General features: G+C 42.4%; 1 protein-coding gene across 1 annotated transcript in view; it reads left to right on the top strand.

Moving 5' to 3' along the window:
• Positions 1-17,811, top strand: part of KCNU1 (potassium calcium-activated channel subfamily U member 1) — a 176,247-nt gene extending 158,436 nt beyond the window's left edge. Inside the window, 4 exon segments of the mRNA XM_064271943.1 lie at positions 2,071-2,210; positions 11,751-11,945; positions 14,016-14,140; positions 17,406-17,811. Coding sequence (XP_064128013.1) covers positions 2,071-2,210; positions 11,751-11,945; positions 14,016-14,140; positions 17,406-17,811 — 866 coding nt within the window.
• The last annotated feature ends 767 nt before the right edge of the window (positions 17,812-18,578 follow it).

Below are 18,578 nucleotides of genomic sequence, written 5' to 3'. Positions count from 1 at the left end.
TTCTGGCTGTACTTCCTCCAAGAGAGAATTGTTCATTCTCTGGCACTCCATGGTATATTCAGGATTCTTTGCCAACACCATAATTCAAATGCATCAATTCTTCTTCCATCTTCCTTATTCATTGTCCAGTTTTCACATGCATATGAGGTGATTGAAAACACCATGGCTCGGCCCAGGGACACCTTAGTCCTCAAAGTAACATCTTTGCTTTTTAACGCTTTAAAGAGATCTTTTGTGGATTTTTTATTATGGGCAGTAAGCATGCCTGTCTTTTGCTCTGAGTTGTTATCTCTACCTTCCAGAGCTGTTTTCTATACAAACATCTTTGAAGTGATAGTATAGGAACAAAGGCAGTCAGTGCCCTGCTCATACTCCCAGCAAAGACTGGTTGTGTTGGTTTCAGAGGCTGCCCACAGAGGTCTGAGTTACAGCCTCAGCAAGTATAGATATGCTAGTAGATGATTTAGACACTGCAGCCCTGGCTTCTAAGCCCTTGCTACACAAAATGTGCTCTATGAAACAGCAGCATCCGAGAGCTTGTTGGAAACATAGACTCTCAGGCCCCACTTTGGATCTAACCCATTGCCATTGAGTCAATTCCGATTCATAGTGACCCTGTAGGACAGAATAGAACTGCCGCCATCGGATTTCCAAGGAGCACATGGTGGATTTGAACTGCCAACCTTTTGGTTAGCAGCTGTAGCTCATTTTCATTTCTACTACGTCACCAGGGTTTCCACTTTAGACCTGGTGAGTAAGGATCTGCTTTGCAATAGGTGAGCCTATTTTGATAGGCACTGATCTAACTTATACTGGGCCTAGATAGCTCTAGGAACCCAAGAAAATACCAAGGCAAGTTGTTGTTAGGTGTCATAGAATCGATTTTGACTCATAGAGACCCCATGTAACAGAGAAGAACTGCCCCATTGGGTTTTCTAGACTGTAATCTTTATGGGGGCAGATCTCCAGGTCTTTCTCCCACAGAGCTGCTGGGTGGGATTGAACTGCCAATCTTTCAGTTTGTAGCTGAGTGCTATGAAAAAAGGCTATAATGGGGGTGACTGTATGCCCATACTTGTGCCTATTTTAACAGTGTAATTATTTAGTGTTTATAACTTGAGATTTTATATACAAAATATAACAAGTGTTATAAATATCTTCAAGTACTACTACTTCAATCACCCGATTAAGACTATATCTTAAAGCTTATGTGGATAAAAAATGTTTAGGACTTCAAGATCAGACTTTGGGAAATTGAGCGTAACCACTTTTCGTGAGCTTCTCCTATGCAATATATGCAAGGTTTATAAATAATATGCTCAAATACGGTAGCATGAAAACCTGCCATGATGATCTCATCACTTTGGTAGCCATTTTTATAGTTAAGATGGTCACTTCAAAAAGGCTACACTGCATCTAAATAATTTTAAGATGTATTCAGTTTTCATGGCTTGAAATACAAGTAGCTTTCACATTTTCATTTAGTCCGTTAGCACTGAAGCATAGTAAAAGCTTTTCCAAAGCTATTTGTTTAATTCTTACAAATACTTAACTTTCTGGGGAAATAAATTTTATATTTGAATTCAGTAAAAAAAAAGTATCCTGGTTTAGAAGGTAAAAAATATTATATATAATGTTCATATATAATAATATATATCATATAATGTATATAATAATTTTTCTATTATATATACCTGGATACTAGCCTGAGGTATAAGGACGTCCCCTTGATGATGAAATGTATCCAAGAGGAAGACATGTGTTTTGGGGAGGAAGATATTTGGAAAGGAAAAAAAAAAAATGTGTTGAAGTAGGGTCAGATCCCTAGAGGACCCCCACCCAAAAAAAAAAATTGTTCTCAAGTTGATTTCAGCTCACAGCGACCCTATAGAGCAGAGCAGAACTGCCCCATAGGGTTTCTAAGGAGCACCTTGTAGATTTGAACTGCTGACTTTTTGGTTAGCAGCCATAGCTTTTAACTACTAGGCCGCCAGGGTTTCCTTGTATAGCAGTTCCTATATTCTTAAGCTTGTCTGCTTACCTTTTCTTTTTGCCTCCTTTGCCTTGCAGAAAACCCTTCCAACGTTCGCTTTATTGAACAGCTTGGTGGAATGAAAGGAAGCCTTCCAGGAACAAACCTGCATCTCAGCACTTCCTTTTCCACAGGCGCTGTCTTTTCAGGTAGCTTCTTGGATTCCCTCTTGGCCACGGTAAGTATAGCTGAGCCGAGGAGCCTCAATTACCAAGGCACCCCAAGAGGGTAGAGTGGGTTGGTTAGGGCTAGAGAGGTGGAGAGAGCATCTGACGATCCCAGATTCTCTATTTTGTTGATGTTGTTTCAAAAAGGAAACCCTGGTGGTGAAGTGGTTAAGTGCTACGGCTGCTAACCAAAGGGTCGGCAGTTCGAATCTGCCAGGCGCTCCTTGGAAACTCTGTGGGGCAGTTCTACTCTGTCCTATGGGGTCGCTATGAGTCGGAATCGACTCCACGGCATTGGGTGTTTCAAAAAAACTCATTCAAATACATTATCTTATTTCATCTTTTCTCACAACTACTTGGTGAGGGAAGCAAAAGTTTTACCTTTTCAAGATTAAAACCTAAGTTCCTGGGACCTGAAACACCTCACCCCAGGAGGAATGTGTGAGTAAGTGGCAGAGCACCTGCCTTTTGCTTCTACCCCATCTTGGCACACCTGACCACCTTGGTGGCAGACCTTCGGAGATAATGCTTTCTGTTCTTTATAGAATCTCCCCGCCACTCAGTCAGAAGTTAGTCACAGAGGGACACAGGGGTCTCAAGGGAAAAGTTTTTTTTGCCTTTGGTGGTTTGAGTTTTGTTCAGGGCTTAGTCAAATCTCCCTGCACGTTCCCTCTCTCATTTGACTACATGATTGATCTCTAGTTTTCAGCACCTCTTTAACTGCTAAGCAGACCCCTTGCAGAGATTATAGGATTCTCATAAGTGGAATTGATTCATTGGACAAATACCTATTGATCCTACTCTGTATCAGTTACAGATGCTGGGGTTCTAGGTGCTGGGGACACAGTGGTGATGAATCAGGGCTTATTCTAGTGGAGGTGTGTAAAAACGGCTTGGGGGCAGTGGGAAGGAGAACCAAGATCAACAGCCCAAGGCTGATTCCTATGAGGTTGAGGTCAGACACGCCTCCTTTCTCTGCCATCTCTACCAGTTCTGACACCAGCTCTCCCTCCCACTGCACTCTCTACTGGATTCAATAATCAGTACAATGGCCATACAGAACTCAAAGGCCTTACTCACAATTATGGGCCTTAATAGGGAAGTAGCAGCTACGATTCAGGTCCAGAAACACTCAGGATATACTTCTTCCATCAGGATAGCCTCTCCCCAGCTGTGCTCACTGGCACACCTCTCCCTGGCCCTCAGCCTCTACCCAAAGACACTCAGCGTTCTCTCTCTGTGGGCTGGAAAGCCCATTGCACCGTCTCCTGCTGCCAGGTCTCTCCTGCTGGTCTCTTCTTCCTTGGTGGTGGAGGGCTCCACCTCTCAGCTCTGTAACAGGCTCTGTTTTAAAGCAAAACTGAACAATCCCCTTGGTGGGTCACAATTACCCTATCACGCAATCCTGCCCAATCACCTGGGAGGGAGTTACAAGACCATGGCTAGAAAGGCCACACACAAAAGTTATTAATTGCACCATAAGAAGACTGACAATAAACATGATGGATAAGTAAAATGGGAGGTATGTCAGATACTTACAAGACTTAAGGAGATGTGGAGATAGGAGGCTTCAGGAGGGATTTGAGGAAGGAGTTCTATGGCAGGGAAGGCAGCACTGAGAAGGTGATATCTGAGTAAAGTTCTTCAGGAGAGTATACACTTAGATCCTTGGGGAAGAAACACTCCAGGCACAGGGAAGAAGGACAAAGGCAGTGAGGTGGGAGCACACCTGGTGTGTTCAAGAGAATTGAATGTAATTTATACTCTCACAAAACCTGTGCATAGCCATTTGTGAATGACTGTGAGAATACCTCCAAAGAAAATCCCTGTAACCCGCTATCTCACAGGCTCCAAGTACTCGAATTTTCTAAGGATAAGGTTCCAAAACAGCAGGATATCAATATATAGATGCTTAAATGCACAAAGCTCAGAGCAGAGTTTGATAAACTTATTGCTTTCTAGAATGCCCTATAGAGAAGGCATCATTCCTGAGTTGTATGAGTGCCTCAAATGCCTAGTTTGCACTTTTGGGGGTGCATGACTGGGCACATGGCATCAGCCTTATTTGGTACTGAGGGAATTATGTGGCCCTGGGCTATGGCTCCCTAAGCCATGATGGAGTTCTCGTAAACCCTGTTGAATTCTCAGAGAGATAGCATGACTGCAGAGAGTTGAACAGTAAACAAGTAGGTAGTAGACTATAAATTTCCTAAAGGGTTACGGCATTCAACCTTGGCTGTATCAGCAGAGATTCACTGGAGGGAGTCAAGTCAGGTTACTTTTCTGGGAAGGTGGCTCTGTCAGGGGAAGTATTATATCACTTTCTGTCACGGATATGTCAATTAACTTGCCTATAATTAATGAGTGCAGTGTCAGGCAGAAGGTAACTTTAGATGAACTTGACCCATCTGCAGGATACATTTTAGAGGGGTTGAAGGTCCCAGTTCTCCTCAGAGATTTTTAGATGGCAGGCAGCTTTGAGCCTTAAATTAAACCAGAGCCTTAAATTTAACTTCCCTGGCCCACACAGGCAGGAACAAAGTCACAGAGATTTGATTTAGAGTTGGTGAGAAGAACAGGATAGGCAGAGAAGGACAGGAAGAGTAGAAATAAAACCAGATGAGTGCATAATATAAACCAGCATAGGACACATAAACTTGGCAAAAAGAGTCCTGAACCAGCTGACAGTCTCTGTGCCAATTCATCACCAGCCTATGAGTGTGACTTGGAATGATTATTAAAGGCCACCAGTTGCTCCCAAGCTTGTTATTGTTGTTGGTTGTTGAGTCAATTCTGACTCATGATGTCACCATGTGTACAGATTAGAACTGCTCCATAGGGTTTTCAAGGCTGCGACCTTTTGGAAGCAGATCACTAGGCCTGTTTTCCAAGGTGACTTTGGGTGTGTTAATTGTTGGTACCACCCAGGGGCTCCTTAGGCTACTTTCAGATATTGTATCCATGGGCTTCAGTCCATGGAAGAGGATCATCTGGTCATGCTAGAAAATGAAATGAGCTCTGTAAAAATCTCAGGGCTCTTTTCTGAGGTCTTATGGTAAAGCCTGTGAGAGAGAGGAAAAAATCACATACTGTGATTGATATAGGAGGTAGTCACATGAGGTCACAAGCCATATGGGACTTTTAGCTTGCCCTAAAGGAGTTCTGGTAAGTGCTTAGTTCAGGACTGGCGGTTGGTCAATTAAATGTGGGGTGTAGGTTGCCCTTGCAGAACTCTACTTCTTTGATCATTAGTATACTTCCAACTCAGTGATTTTTAGGCTTTGCTTAGAGGAACCCCTCTCTCCGAGATTGGGGTGAAAGACATCCTTTATGTTAAGGGGACTGGCTTGCAGCTTGAATTTCTAAATCTCTACCTAGTGGCCTTTTGCCCCAGAATTTGAATCCTGAATAATATACAGCATGGAAAAACAAACACACTTTAATACTATCTAGAGCTTCAGTCCAAAATCCTGATCTTTTCTCTGGCCACAAAAAGCTAAATGAAAAACCAAACCTGTTGCCACTGAGTCTCTTCCAACTAATGGTGACCCCACGTGTTTCAGAGTACAACTGCACATAGGGTTTTCTTGGCTGCAGTTTTTATGGAAGTAGATCTTCAGACCTTCCTTCCACAGCACCACTGGGTGGATTCAAACCACCAACCTTTTGGTTAGTAGCCCAGCACAAACCATTTGTGCCACCCTGGGATGCTGAACCAGATCATTGAAAATAATCAGTGAATGCTGCCCACTCATGTTTCCCTTTCAGCCTGACCTGGTAGAATTGGTTGTACTTGGCCTTGTAAAAGTGAGGGTGCCTTCCTACCATACTAGTTGCATAGAAGGAATATGCTCTTCTTACCCAAGGGTCAGGCCTTAGCCTCCTGTTCCATTGTCACCTCTCTTCCACGCACTGTTTGATCTTGGCTGGCCTCCTGACCTTGCCAACCAATCACGTGGACATGAAAACAGTAGCCTCCGAGAGGAAGGTAACATTTAACCTTTTCCACTAAAAACATTTTGGCCACTGTGGTAGCTCTAGAATATGTTCTTGAGCACTCCATTTTATTCTCCATATGTATAGGAGAATCTCACCCATTAAAGTTAGGGTGGCAGCTATAGACCTCACAGTCATAATTCCTTCTAATGTATGCCTGAGGCAGACATCACTAACGATCACAGTTCTCTTTCCTCAGATAGCACCTGCAAGTCTTTGCCACAGAGACATTGGGGCAACTGCTTCTGATAAGCTCTGTTATAAGATAGCATTAATGTGAATAGCAATGTCAGTAATAGGAACAACGATAACACCTCTCAAGCACTTACCTTGTGCTACAGACTTTGCTAAGTGCATTGCCTACCTTATCTTGCTTAATTCTTCTATCAACCCAATTAACTCAAAACTCATTGCTGTCTAGTCAATTCCGACTTATAGCGACCTTATAGGGCAGAGTAGAACTGCCCCATAGGGTTTCCAAGAAGTGGCTGCTGGTGGATTTGAACTGCCAACCTTTTGGTTAGTTAGCAGCAGAGCTCTTAACCACTGAGCCACCAATTAACCAAACAAAACCAAACCCATGCCATCGACTCGATTCCGACTCATAGCAACCCTATAGGACAGAGTAGAACTGCCCCATAGAGTTTCCAAGGAGCACCTGGTGGATTCAAGCTGCCAGCCCTTTGGTTGGCAGCCATAGCACTTAACCACTATGCCAACAGGGTTTCCAATCCACCAATTAGAACCAATTATCATCCCAATTAGAACACTGTTATTAGCCTCATTTTACAGAGGCTTTTACAGAGGGGTAACTAATATGCTCAAGGTCACACCGCTTATACATGTTGAGTTTTTTTCAGATCCCCATATTTCTAATTGCAGAGTCAGATCTCCTTACCATAATCAATTGCCCCTCCAGAAATCTATTTCTAGGATCATCAGTGTTGTTTCAGTGCAGTGAATTTCAAGCTTTGCCTAGAGGAAACCTTACTCATCTCAGAGTGCTCGGGGGCTGTAAGGTGTGGGCATGGGCAGAGAGGAGGACGTGCCCACTCCATTGTATCCCAGCCCACCATGTACTCTTCTCCTCTCAATCAGAACAGCTCTACTCTTACCTTCATCCATGAGGCTCCTGGGTAAGATGTGTCTTGAAGATAGACTTCTCTTGCAAGAAGATTTTGAATACCACTGCCCTAGAAGTTAGAATATGTGACCAACAGAGAGAGGCATAAAATAAAGGAGACAGAATCCTTGTTCTGTACTCTGAGGTAGGTTTCCCATTCCAGTCAGGAATCCTGTGAGGGAGGCGGGAATCAGTCCTCTGCGCCATTTACATGTCCCTTTTGTCCTGTTAATTCCCTCCCCAGAGAACAGCTAGCAGATTTGGCTGCTCCAAACTCCTGCCCAGCTTAATGCCCCAAGGGATCTGTCTCCCATTGCTCACTAGCTGAACTCTTGCCTGGCACATTCAGAGGTTATAATGAGGATCAAAATGTTAGTTGCTGTGGAGTTGAATGGCCATACTACACAGAAGGGCAAGGCTAAGATGCATTCAAAACAGGCTCCCTCAGGGGAAAAGGGGCTAACGTAATGCCTCAGCAGTTTCTGAAAAAAGATGAGAACTTCAGTCTCGAGTTCAATCTTGGTGAACTATATTTCCGACCTAGTATTTAAGGACCGCCTTCTTCTCATGTGTACTCAGAAACCTACTTGCGTTTTCAAGTGTATTTCTCCACCTTCTCCTCCAAAGCGCCTTCGTAAACAGAGGAGAATGACTGTGTAAATCCAGAAGAGACAGACAAGCCTACAACGACCCACTGTGAGCTTGTCACTGCTTAGAAATACTGAGGTTTTTGTTTTAAATTTTTCTGCAAAATTTTCACCCTATCCCCTGATATAACAGTGACATTTTTTCCAATATAATGAGTTTTTACTTCAAATCTGATATTTTTGGCACTGTGGCTTCAAGTGAAGCCCTGATGGGACAGTGGTTAAGAGCACAGCTGCTAACCAGAAGGTCAGTAGTTCGAATCCACTAACTGCTCCTTAGAAAACCTATGGGGCAGTTCTACTTTGTCCGACAGGGTCTCTATGAGTCAGAATAGACTCAACGGCAATGAGTTTGGTTTGCTCGGGTTTGGATGGCTTCAAGTAGTTGGTTAGTTGCTGTCAAGTTGACTCCAATTCATGGCGACACCATGTATGCAGAGTAGAACTGCTCCATAAGGTTTTCAAGATTGTGACCTTTCAGAAGCAGATCGCTAGGGCTGTCTTCCGAGGTGCCTCTGAGTGAGTTCAAACCACCAACCTTTTCCAACAGTAGTTGAGTGCGTACCTATTTGTGCCACCCAGGGACCCCATAGCTTCAAGTATTCCCTGCCATTCCACCGTAAACTCTTGCCCCAGTTGGCAAAGCATGCCTGTCAGGTACAATTCTATCCACTTTTAATCCTCTATCATTTCAGTGCTATGAAAATTAAAACACGGAGAGAGAATAAAGCCCCTAAGCAGGATTCACATAAGGCTTTAAAATAATAGAGCTCTGGAACTGGACATGAACTCAGGGCACATTCACCCCAGCCACTTGCCTTTGTTTATGAGGAAAGTAAGACCCACAAAAGTTACATGACATACTCAAGTCACTCGGCTGTTTTGTTGCATTTTTCTGACATTATAGCCTCATTCTGAATTAAAAGTATTTCTCAAAGAATATTTAGTTTTAAGGCCTTTTGATAGTCTCAGAATAAAAAGCAGCAAGCAGCTAGGGAGTTCGTACCTGCACTATTGGGTAACGTTTTAGGTCATGAGAGAGACCTTAAACATCAATATAGCTAAGACTTAAAACACCTTGGGCTGCAACATTTTCTGACATTGAACTTCCTAATTCTAATAAATATGATTATATTAGAAACATTGTCCAAGTTTAGAATCCTACAATATTTCAAAAGCAGATTTTCTTTAAAAAAAAAAGACAAAAAGGAAGGGAGGGAGGGACGAAGTAAGAAAGAAAGAAAAGAAAAGAAGGAAGGGAGGAAGGAAGGAAGGAGAGAGAAAGGAAAGAAAGACAAATAAAGCCAATGCCCCAAAAAATAAGAATAGGAGATGAACTCACAGAGCAAGGATGACATGTAAATCCCATTATTTTCCCCAATATAGAATTGTACTGCTTTTGATGTCAAAACTAAAGAAGTGATATGTTCAAGAGCTAAGCCTCTCTCAGTTAAATATGTAAAGCACATGTTTCCCCAGAGCCATCAACATCAGGATAACCCTGGAATTTACGCCCTTTCTTTAATCAGTGGGGAATTATTCTAACAGCATTATATTTGATTACTCTACAACGTGGCCTCATGTTCTTAAACGGATTGAGGCTCAACCTGGATTTACATCCTCCATTCCCTAAGCACTCTTCTGGGTGGTGATGAGACGGAACAAAGAAGAGAAATAAGGAAGGGAGAGCCTTCAGTCTGGAGATGAGGGTGGAGACAGCACTGAAGTCATCTTTTAGTCTGAAAAACATTATAAAAATTATTTTCATTTTCTCTGACTTTATATAGATTATATTATTTCTTAGGCCAACTTGTCCCAGTGACCTCTACATTTTACCGGTAGTATTTGTTTATTTGCTTTAAATCAGCTCTTCACTGAAGTTAATATTCTTACAACTTTTGAACACCCGCCTTGTTTAAAGCATGACTGGGGTCATACAGTGTACGTAGACCAAGTCCCTCATCTGAAAAAACAAAACAAAAGGAACCCATAATTTAAAGAAGCGATGTTCAGAGTGTGACGTGAGGATCCTCAGCATCAGAACTACCTAGGGTGCTTTTTAAAATTGCAGTTCCCATTCCCATCCATGAATTCTGATCCAGTAGGTCTGGAGTCCCAGAAATCTGCACTTGCTAAAATCACTCCAGGTGAGCCAGGTACATGAGAGCCAATGGTTAAGAGAATAGAATTTAGTGATATGTGCTGTATATTTCATTTAATCCTGCCAATAATGCCAGAAGGTAGAGATTTTTATATCAACTTTAAGATCATAAAACTGTTGCTGAGAAAGAACACATGAATTGCCAAAATGCACTCAGCTAGGAAGTGACTGTCCAAGATTCATATAAATAACTAACTATAAAATACAGAAGAATAAAATAGAATAAAAGCCAGTGGCCATGAGCTTACAAAGAAAGGAAAACTTCATTCTGGTGAGGAGTTCCAGGAAGGAGTTCACCAAGTTGATGAGAGGCAACCCAGATGTTCAAAAGCAAAGGCGTGAAGCAACTTCCAGCGGACCAGTGTATACTGCAGCGAGAAGCTCATGGAGGAGAAAGAGAGCCTGGAAAGGGAGCTGGGGTCAGATAAGGAGGGCCTTGAATGTCATGGTAAGGAGTCTGGACTTACTTTTACAGCAGAGGTACAGAGCTAGAGGTTTGAGGAGGCAACTGGCATGATCTGATGTGTGTTTCTGGAGAATCACTCTGGAAGCCTTGTAGACAATGGATTGGCAATGAGAAGAAAACCAAGGCAGGGGGGCTACTGAATAGGTCATTACAATTCTCCAGTCCTCAGAAGATGATCCCCTAAATTTGGGGGTGGAAAAAGTGAAGGACAGATTTTCTAGGACAATAACAATTGAAGTTGTTTCTATTTTTTTTTTTTTAATAATAACAAAAGCATTGATTTCTATGTAAGTACTATATAAACACATAAATTCTCATTTCTACTGGAGTAAAAGTCTAAATTTAGGCAAAACATAGGGTGGAAAATTAAAAATGTTACGTAATTCAATAGACTTCAGAAAACCTGATGGGTAATATGCTACAATGGTATTTCCTCGTATGCCAATGCATAGTCTACAATTGTATGTGGTAGAAATCCTGGGGAAAGAGAGTTTAAAAAAATGGCTAGGATCGTTCAGGCCCAAGTTTGTGTCAAAATAAGAATTGACCCCCATTTCCTCCTCTGGTGTCATTTTGTTGCCAAAGAGTCTAAAAATTCATTCATTCATCCAGCCCTTAAAATTTGCAAAGGGCATGATACAAGCTATGGGATATCCAAATATCAATAAGACTTAATACCTGTCCTCAAGTAGGCCACAATCAAACAGAAGATAAGTAGATTCTTACCCAGGATATTCAAGTATAGATGACAGTATTATCGGTAGTCCTCCAGGGAAAATTTTATAGATGTCTCATGAAGTATATATTTTTAAATATGTGCTGATAATTATTAGGGTCCCTGTGGCCTGACGTGCTTCTCTGGTCGTTTTTGGAAAGGAGGAGCCCTTGGTACGTATTATTACCCATTTTCTTTTTTCTCACATATAATGTAAGCTCCGAGGGGGCAGGAACTGGGCAAGTGCTGTTTTCTTTGCGCTTTGCCTAACCTAGTACCCTACCTGAACTTTCAGCTTTTAGTTGATGATGATAATGATGAGAAACACTGATCTGAGCACTCATGTGGATTTCAAAGAATGGTGCCCACTGGATCTCCAAGTGTACACACCTCCGTAATTTAGGACTCTCTGACTTTGCATGTGGCTTGTCCTTGCTTTCCAGGCCTTCTACAACTATCGTGTCCTGGAATTACTTCAGATGCTGGTGACAGGAGGAATAAGTTCTCAGCTAGAACAACAGTTGGATAAGGATAAGCAGTATGAACCGTCTGACAGCTGTGCTACATTCTTTTCTGCAAGAGCTCGGTGTAAGCTGGAACTTCTCTCCTTGAACAAAACCATTTTATCAGAGATTCAAGTGAGTCTACTCTTGACATACTAGAGATTTCCATTTCCTAACCTTTGTGGGTTTCTGAAAATGGTCCAGGCTAATTGGGTTCCTGGATAGCCTATAGCACAGAAACAATAACAATAATAAAAATAAAAAATTAATAATATCTTATATTCATACGGAACCCTGGTGGCACTGTGGTAAGAGCTTGGCTGCTAACCAAAAGTTAGAGAGTTCAAATCCACCACTGTTCCTTGGAAACCCTATGGGGCAGTTCTACTCAGTCCTGTTGGGTCACTATGAGTCGGAATCGACTTGATGGCAATGGTTTGGGTTGGGTATATTCATATACCGAAATCCAAACCCACTACTCCATAGAGTTTCCAAGGAGTGCCTGGAGGATTTGAACTGCCGACTTCTTGGTTAGCAGCTGTGGCATTTAACTGCTACGCCACCAGGGTTTCCATATTCATATAGTATTTTACAATTTACAATGCATTTTTACTTGTACTATATTTACCTTTTACGATAATCCCTGGAGTTAGATAAAGTAGTTGCTATGATTCCTGTCTTACAGACACGGAGAGAAGCCTACAGGAAGCATCAGCTCTAATGACTTTGTTCCTTGACAAAGGTTATTGATAATAATTGTAATAGCTAGTATTTACTGAGTACTTTCCCTGTGCTGGCTCTGCTGCTTTAGCTTTTGTTACTGTTGTTGTTGTTTTCACTTAATCCAGTGTTTTGAATGGCTATTAATTCTATTAATTCACAGACCAAACAGCTGAGGTTCTGAGAAGCAAGTGCTTTCCTGACCATATAGTTTACCAGGGCAGAGCAGGGGTCTGCTTAAGTCACTCTGACCCAGGGTCTGCCTACTCTATCTGTACTTGAACTGCTAAGGAAACCTGATCAGGACAGCTGAAATGAGGTGAAATGATTCTGTATTTGGGTCAAAGAATCCAACGGGGCTAGCCAGTGGAAAACGTGTGAGTTTTCTTAACCCACGGGACTAGTGAACAGTAGATTATGGCAGGAGAAAAGACAACAATTCCAAAAAACTCCAGTGGGGCCTCTGGGCATTTGGGGATCAGAGCAGAATCCAGACTGGGAAGGGGTACGCTAGTTGTCAGTGCGTTGTCTTTTGGTTTAGTTTGATTGACATGCCATCCAGCTCCCCAGGGTTATTGTTGAGAGGAAGGCCTTTACAAGGAAACATCTTGCTGACTCGGAGGACGTCAGCAGAACCACTTTTACAAGAAGTAGGCTCTTCCAGGCCTGTGCGCCGGTTATGTCTCAGCCTATACTACCAAAAAGGGCAAGCCCTGTGTTCTGCGCATTTGAATTCCAGGTGCAAAAAAAAAAAATCCAAAAGCTCCTTCAGTATGTTCTGGTCCTTGCATTTCGGTCCTGGGTTCCTCAGCTAACAATGACACGTGAGTGCATATAAGCCTAGGGAACTACCATGGTACCTTCTTGCTGGCATCAGAATTGAAAGTGGACTGGTCTGTAAAGATCCACATTCCTCTCCTTCCTCTCTCCATTCAGGTCTTGTCCTCACTTTGTCTTCTACCTCAAGGCATCACAGCACTGAACAAACTATTCTCTTTTGACTTAACTAAACCTTTTTTCTGCTTCTTTTGACCTTGTTAGCTATCGCCTGAGAGCATGGCCAAGAGGAATGGTAGGACCGTGATCTGTTTTAGAGTGGGATAAGAAGATGACTCTCTGGAGATCACTTAACATCCCAACTAATTAAGTACCTGGAAAAGAGAATTTTCCAACCCACTGCTAATTGTTAGTTCATAGTGATTATCAAAACACCAATAGTTAAGAACAACACTACACCACACCACACCTACCAGAGGCTCTTAAAAGGACCAGAATAATAAAAACAATTCCTGGGATTAGAGTCTTAAGACTAATCATAAACCTAATCACCAAGCCACTGGACACTGCCACCATGAAGATATTAGGAAATGGCTTTCTGATCTTCTCAACTTCTCCTACAAGAAAAATCCGATGACTCCAAGTACATGCTTGTTCATATTTGATTGAAGCGTCCAGCTGCCATATATTTTTCTCTTCTTTCCCCAGCCAAGAGACTACTTTGGGCAAGTGTTCTGTGGCTCATTAAATAATTTCGGAATCCTGTGCCTTGGCTTATACCGCATGATAGATGAAGAGGACCGCAACCCAGAACACAAAAGGGGAGTATGCTAGTTTGGAAGGTGCTAACCAAGCGTAAGGAAATTTACTGTATTCGCGGTAAATGAGAAGTCCAGAGATCGGGTTCCACAGTTGCAAGGAGGTGTGCAGGGGAAGTGGATAATGGTATAGGAATAAGAAAGAATGGGTACAAACCACAAGAAGCCTGATGATTAGGGTCCAATTAAAATTAGCCACAAGGAAAATGGAGCTCCTCCCCACTGGTGAAAAATGAAATGTAAACTGAGATTTTAAGTTATGGGTCTTTGGTAGCTTGCCTCGCACTCATATCGGTGCAACTTTCAAAAGTTGATAGCCACTGTCCGTATTCAAGAAATTTACCTGTTTTCGCTGGACTCATTGAGTAAATACTTATTGGATGCCTCTTTTCCAGCTTCTGTGCTTTGCACATATAAATCTTGGGAGTAATATGTTCAGATTTCCATTGAAGAAAGATCATTTTGACAACAGTGAGAAAGATAAATTGTTTGTGGTGGGGAGGAGGGGCAGAAAGAGGGTGCAGTCTAGAGACACCACAGAAATGGAGTTCCACACTAAGAGCCTCACACTGGATTCCATAGAGACGGAGGAATTAAAAATAGAGTGGAAATAGGCTGATGGAACCTATTCCAAGAGAAAGAGAGAGGAAGGCAAACTACTGTAAATGGAGTGGTGTTAAATAGAAAGAAAGACAATTTTCTACTCATAGGAGAAAAGGAGAAGAATAATGGATGCCAAGGCAGATATATCTATAGGTAGGGGTGTAGTTAAGGGAATTTTTATTTAACACCTGAATTTCTCAGTGGAAGTACAGGTATAGCCATTGCTAAGAGAGAAGATGAAAGTATTGTACGGAGTTGATAAAGAGGTAAAAGTTCGTACTAACTGCTGAGACGAATGGAAGATTGTAGATTTATAGAAGCAATGCCATCTTGTAAGGGGGAAGGACAAAGGATTGGAAGTCTTGATGAAGTTACAGAGTAGATGTACTCAGAGTAAGGGAATAAGAGAGAATGATGGAAAGTTGTGTTCAGAAAGTGGTTTATTACAGTTTAAAAATTTAGAGATGGGACAGTGTTAAGAAATGACAACATCCAGGATGTGGCCAGGGAAGTGGTTTGGAGATAAAGATCATGGGGTTGTGGAAGTCAAAGAACTGTGTCCGGATGCTGGAATTATAAACCACAGGGACCCTGAGGGCACCTGAGATGATGTGGCACTTAGAGTTTGAAACAAAAGGATGTTTGAAGTGCCAAAGACCGATATAAACATGGAAGTCTATAGATGACATTGAGAAGCTGGTTGGAGGCTGACAGGGCTGTAGGGCATTAGCCATGGGGCAGGGGAAGTGGGGGTGATATTCTGGAAGCAGCATTGGAAAGCATTAATAATGCTGGTTAATCTCTGCCTGAACTCTGTCCCATCCCTCCACCATGCAAGGAAAACCAGCCCCATGGAGAGACCCTGTAAACCATACTTAAGAGAGCCCCAGGGGAAATGACATCCTCAAGAGAAAAAAAACAAGTAAAAAGATTCTGTTTTAAAGAGAGTTTGTGATTGTAGAACACCTTGTTTGCAATAGAATAGGGGTTACAGAGGATTCAGTGAGAAAGATAACCAAAGTGGGAGGATTATTCGGTGAAAGATGGTCAATACTGGCTGAGATGGGTATTTAGGAGAGAAGAGGTGGTCATTTGGGCAGCAGTAAAGAAATGCAAAATCCAAGTCATGAAAGGTTATCTTGCCTCAATGTTCTGACAATCACACTGGTGTGTTAGCTAAACTCACATTTCCTGATGATGTGCTGTGTACTCGGGATTGTGGTAAGGCACCCTGCTTCCACGCATAGTCTTTCCATGAAGGTTCTGGCTGTTCTTTAAGACATATTGATATGCATTACTTGCTTATCAGTCAGGGTTTCAAATAGAACTTTGGTTAAATATATATATATATTATATATATATATTATATATATATATATAGTCGTTATTGTTGTGTGCGGTTGAGTTGATTCCAACTCATAGCGACCCTATAGGACAGAGTGGAAATGCCCCATATAGTTTTCTAGGCTGTAATCTTTATGGCAGCAGATGGCTAAGTCTTTTCTCCCTCAGGGTGGCTGATGGGTTCAAACCACCTATTTTTTGGTTAGTGCCACCAGAGCTCCACGTCTGTCTGTGTGTCTGTGTCTGTGTGTCTGTGTGTGAGCCCTGGTGGCACAGTGGTTGAGAGTTCGGCTGCTAAGTAAAAGGTCAGCAGTTTGAATCTACCAGCCGCTTTTTGGAAACCCTGTGGGCGCAGTTCTACTCTGTCCTTATAAGGTCGCTATGAGTCAGAACCAAGTCAACAGCAATGGGTTTATATATATATATAATATGTGTGTATGTGCGTGTGTACATACACACACACACACATTATATATACATCTTCTCCATTAAACCCAAAACCAAACCCAGTGCTATCGAGTCGATTCCGACTCATAGCAACTCTATAGGCCAGAGTAGATCTGCCTATAGAGTTTCCGAGGAGCGCCTGGTGGATTCGAACTGCCGACCCTTTGGTTAGCAGCCATAGCACTTAACCACTACGCCACCAGGGTTTCCTCTTCTCCATTAGCCAGGATATATTCTGTATGAAAGGAGATGGCATAAGCATTAGGTTAGGGCTGGGACAGAATGAAAATATCTGGAGTGATATATTCTTCTGGTTTTGACAAACTTTGGCTAAGTGCTCAGTATTTAACCAATTAAATTCATTAGCACAGTGGCTGTTAACACTAAAGAAACCTGGAGTCAGAAAGGCCATTAGTGATCAATTAGTCTCAACCACAGCCTTACCCTTCTCCCATTAAAAACTGAGAAGGTCAGAGATGGCTGGTGTGAGGCAGGGGTGGAAGCCAGCCCCCCAACACTACCCTTCTCCCATTAAAAACTGAGGTCAGAGATGGCTGGTGTGAGGCAGGGGTGGAAGCCAGCCCCCCAACACTACCCTTCTCCCATTAAAAACTGAGAAGGTCAGAGATGGCTGGTGTGAGGCAGGGGTGGAAGCCCGCCCCCCAGTTCCTACCCTAGAACCTTTCCTTTTGCACTGTGCCACTTGATGGGCTTCATCAATAGTAAGCACATGGATATTTGCTATTAATCAGAAGTCAACAAAGCAAAACAAAACCAAAACATTTCCTCCTTTGACCAGCAGAACAAATTCCTTATCTTGGCCATTACCTATAGCCACATTGTTCCTGCTGCAGTGGCTCAGAACCCATCTTGGCTTCTCTTGCAGGTTTGTGATTACCCGGCCAGCCAAAGATCTGAAACTGCTGCCCTCAGATCTCGTCTTTTGTGCCATCCCTTTCAGCACCTCCTTTTATGACAAAGATGCTGTTTCATCTCGACAACGATATGAAACTGTAAATCTAGAGCCACTGACACAAGAAAACATTCTAGACTCAAACGAACCTCCAGTGATTAACCCAGTTAACATGAATGCACCATGCTACCGGCACTTATCAGAGCCGCCTGTGGATCCAGCCATGGACAACTTTTCTATACCTAACCAAACAATGTTATATCAGAGTGATAAGCTGTCATCCCAGATACATCTAGGTGAAAATGGGAAAGGAAATGTAAGGGAAAACATAAAGGACATAATACAGGAGGATGTCTCTGAACCTCCAGTGCCAAACTAGAGCTGCCAATGTCCTCTGCAAGCACCTACCTCGCTACTTACAAGGTGTCTCCAGAGATGGGGACTTCAAAGAAGAAAAATAAAATAGAGCCATGTCATTTTGGTGCCCACTGCTTAGTGCTTGAGTAGCAAGCCCACACTTAGAGACAAAAGCCTAATCCACTCCCACCTGGATCTGGCATGATCAATAAATACATGATAAATGGTTCTGCAAAAACAAAGTTCACTGGTCCATTTCCATTGAGTGAAGAACATGTTACTTTGAACTGTGTTAAAGAAGTCCATCACCACATGGTGGGTTCATATATTCCAGGTCAAGAAAGATAAGCAATCAAGATAAAAATGAGGATGACCTAGAGCCAGGAGACAGAACGTGAACAGTCTCCAAAATAAAAATTTTTACACTCTTTATCAGAGAGCAGGCAAACCATAAACTAGCATATGTCACCCTCTCTCTTTTTCCTCATACATTTCCTTTCGTCATCTCTTTCTGTAGGAATTGAGAAAGACCAGATGGGAAGATGTTGGTTTTATCTGGAAAGTGTGTATGTGTGTGTGTGTGTATACGTCTAGGTGCGTTTAGGACCAAGAGATACGCCTGGCACATAAAACAAACAAACCAAACCCACTGCTATCAAGTCGATTCTGACTCAAAGGGACCATATGGGACACAGTAGAACTGCCCCATAGGGTTTCCAAGGAGTGCCTGGTGGATCAAACTGCTGACCTTTTGGTTAGCAGCCGAGCTCTTAATCACTGTGCCACCTG

This window comes from Loxodonta africana, chromosome 19, assembly GCF_030014295.1.
Source record: "Loxodonta africana isolate mLoxAfr1 chromosome 19, mLoxAfr1.hap2, whole genome shotgun sequence".
Classification (NCBI taxonomy): Eukaryota; Metazoa; Chordata; class Mammalia; order Proboscidea; family Elephantidae; genus Loxodonta; species Loxodonta africana.
This window is presented reverse-complemented; position numbering and strand designations above follow the sequence as displayed.